This window comes from Protobothrops mucrosquamatus, unplaced genomic scaffold (genome assembly GCF_001527695.2).
Source record: "Protobothrops mucrosquamatus isolate PMUCROS unplaced genomic scaffold, P.Mucros_1.0 scaffold4632, whole genome shotgun sequence".
NCBI lineage: Eukaryota > Metazoa > Chordata > Lepidosauria > Squamata > Viperidae > Protobothrops > Protobothrops mucrosquamatus.
Genome location: NW_015390532.1, coordinates 5,332 through 6,961, shown reverse-complemented (window position 1 = coordinate 6,961; position 1,630 = coordinate 5,332). Strand labels below are relative to the sequence as shown.

At 46.4% G+C, this 1,630-nt stretch overlaps 1 protein-coding gene across 1 annotated transcript in view; it reads right to left on the bottom strand.

Annotated features, from left to right (window-relative positions):
* The window catches only part of LOC107299165 (dynein heavy chain 2, axonemal-like), a gene marked incomplete at its 5' end in the record, with an annotated part of 18,842 nt that extends 17,866 nt beyond the window's left edge, over positions 1-976 (bottom strand). The window contains one exon of the mRNA XM_015828531.1: positions 806-976. Coding sequence (XP_015684017.1) covers positions 806-976 — 171 coding nt within the window. The remainder of the gene's footprint in view (positions 1-805) is intronic.
* Between the last annotated feature and the right edge of the window lie 654 nt (positions 977-1,630).

The following is a 1,630-nucleotide window of genomic DNA, read 5'->3' as shown; positions in this document are numbered from 1 at the left end:
TCTATCTCTTTTATCTCTTTATCATGTATTCTATCTATCTATCTATCTATCTATCTATCTATCTATCTATCTATCTATCATCTATCTCTATTATCTCTTTATCATGTATTCTATCTATCTATCTATCTATCTATCTATCTATCTATCTATCTATCTATCTATCTCATCTATCGTCTATTATCCTTATCATGTGTCTATCATCTATCAATCATCTATCTCTATTATCTCTTATCTATCATGTATCTTGTCTGTCTGTCTGTCTGTCTATCTATCTATCCCTCTATGATCTATCTATCTATCTATCTATCTATCTATCTATCTATCTATCTATCTATCTATCTATCTATCTATCTATCTATCTATCTATCTATCTATCTATCTATCTATCTATCTATCTATCTATCTATCTATCTATCTATCTATCTATCTAATCTATCTCGCCTGATAATCTTTATGGAAGCCTCTGCTTGACCCAACAATAAACTCAACGGATCCACATGGTTTGATATGCAAAGGAAATTACAGCTTTCCCCATCCAGCATTCCCCCGTGCTGGCTGGGGGGATTCTGGGAGTTGAAGTCCACGCAGCTTAACGTTGCTAAGGCTGGGGGATAAGCTGTGCTAGGACGAGACCTCTGGAGACCACCAAAACGTGCCTCCTGACAGAGTCCTTGGGGAAGCCTCTGCTTGACCCAGTAGTAACCCGGATGGGCACAACCTGGTTTGTTTTGTGGGGTTCTCGAAGGAAAACTTCATCCCGGTTTTATTTCGCCCCCGCCCCCAGATCCCAAAGGGAGAAGCCCACCTGATGGGGCATGACCGGCTCCACTTTCAACCCGGCGTAGTCGTCAACGTAAAAGACCAACATGGTCTGGCTGACGTCCTTCAGGAACTGGTCCATCGCAGCCAGGTGTTCGTCCGTCCACATCTCCTCGGTCACGCCGGACAAGGAGATCCGGCTCCGGAGGCAGGGCTTCTGCACAAAGAGGGCGAAACCCACAACTGGGACAAAGGGACGCAAACCGCATCGTCCCCAGAGAGGGGCGTTCTTCACTGGACAAGCTTGTGTCTTTGCGCAGACAGGCGCGAGAGAGTCCTGGACTCACGAGAGCTCGTTTAGTGATGGTCCAGAGTTCCTACCGGGGGGACACAACTAATCCTGGACTCACAAGAGTTCGTTTAGTGACGGTCCAGAGTCCCTACCTGGGGGACACAACTAATCCTGGACTCACAAGAGTTCGTTTAGTGACGGTCCAGAGTCCCTACCTGGGGGACACAACTAATCCTGGACTCACAAGAGTTCGTTTAGTGACGGTCCAGAATCCCTACCTGGGGGACACAGTTACACCTGGACTCACAAGAGTTCATTTAGTGACGGTCCAGAGTTCCTACCTGGGGGACACAGTTATACCTGGACTCACAAGAGTTCGCTTAGTGACGGTCCAGAGTCCCTACCTGGGGGACACAACTAATCCTGGACTCACAAGAGTTCATTTAGTGACGGTCCAGAGTCCCTACCTGGGGGACACAACTAATCCTAGACTACAAGAGTTCATTTAGTGACCGTTCAAATTTGCAACAGCACTGAAAATGTGACCTAGGACCCTTTTTCACACTTACGACTGTTGTG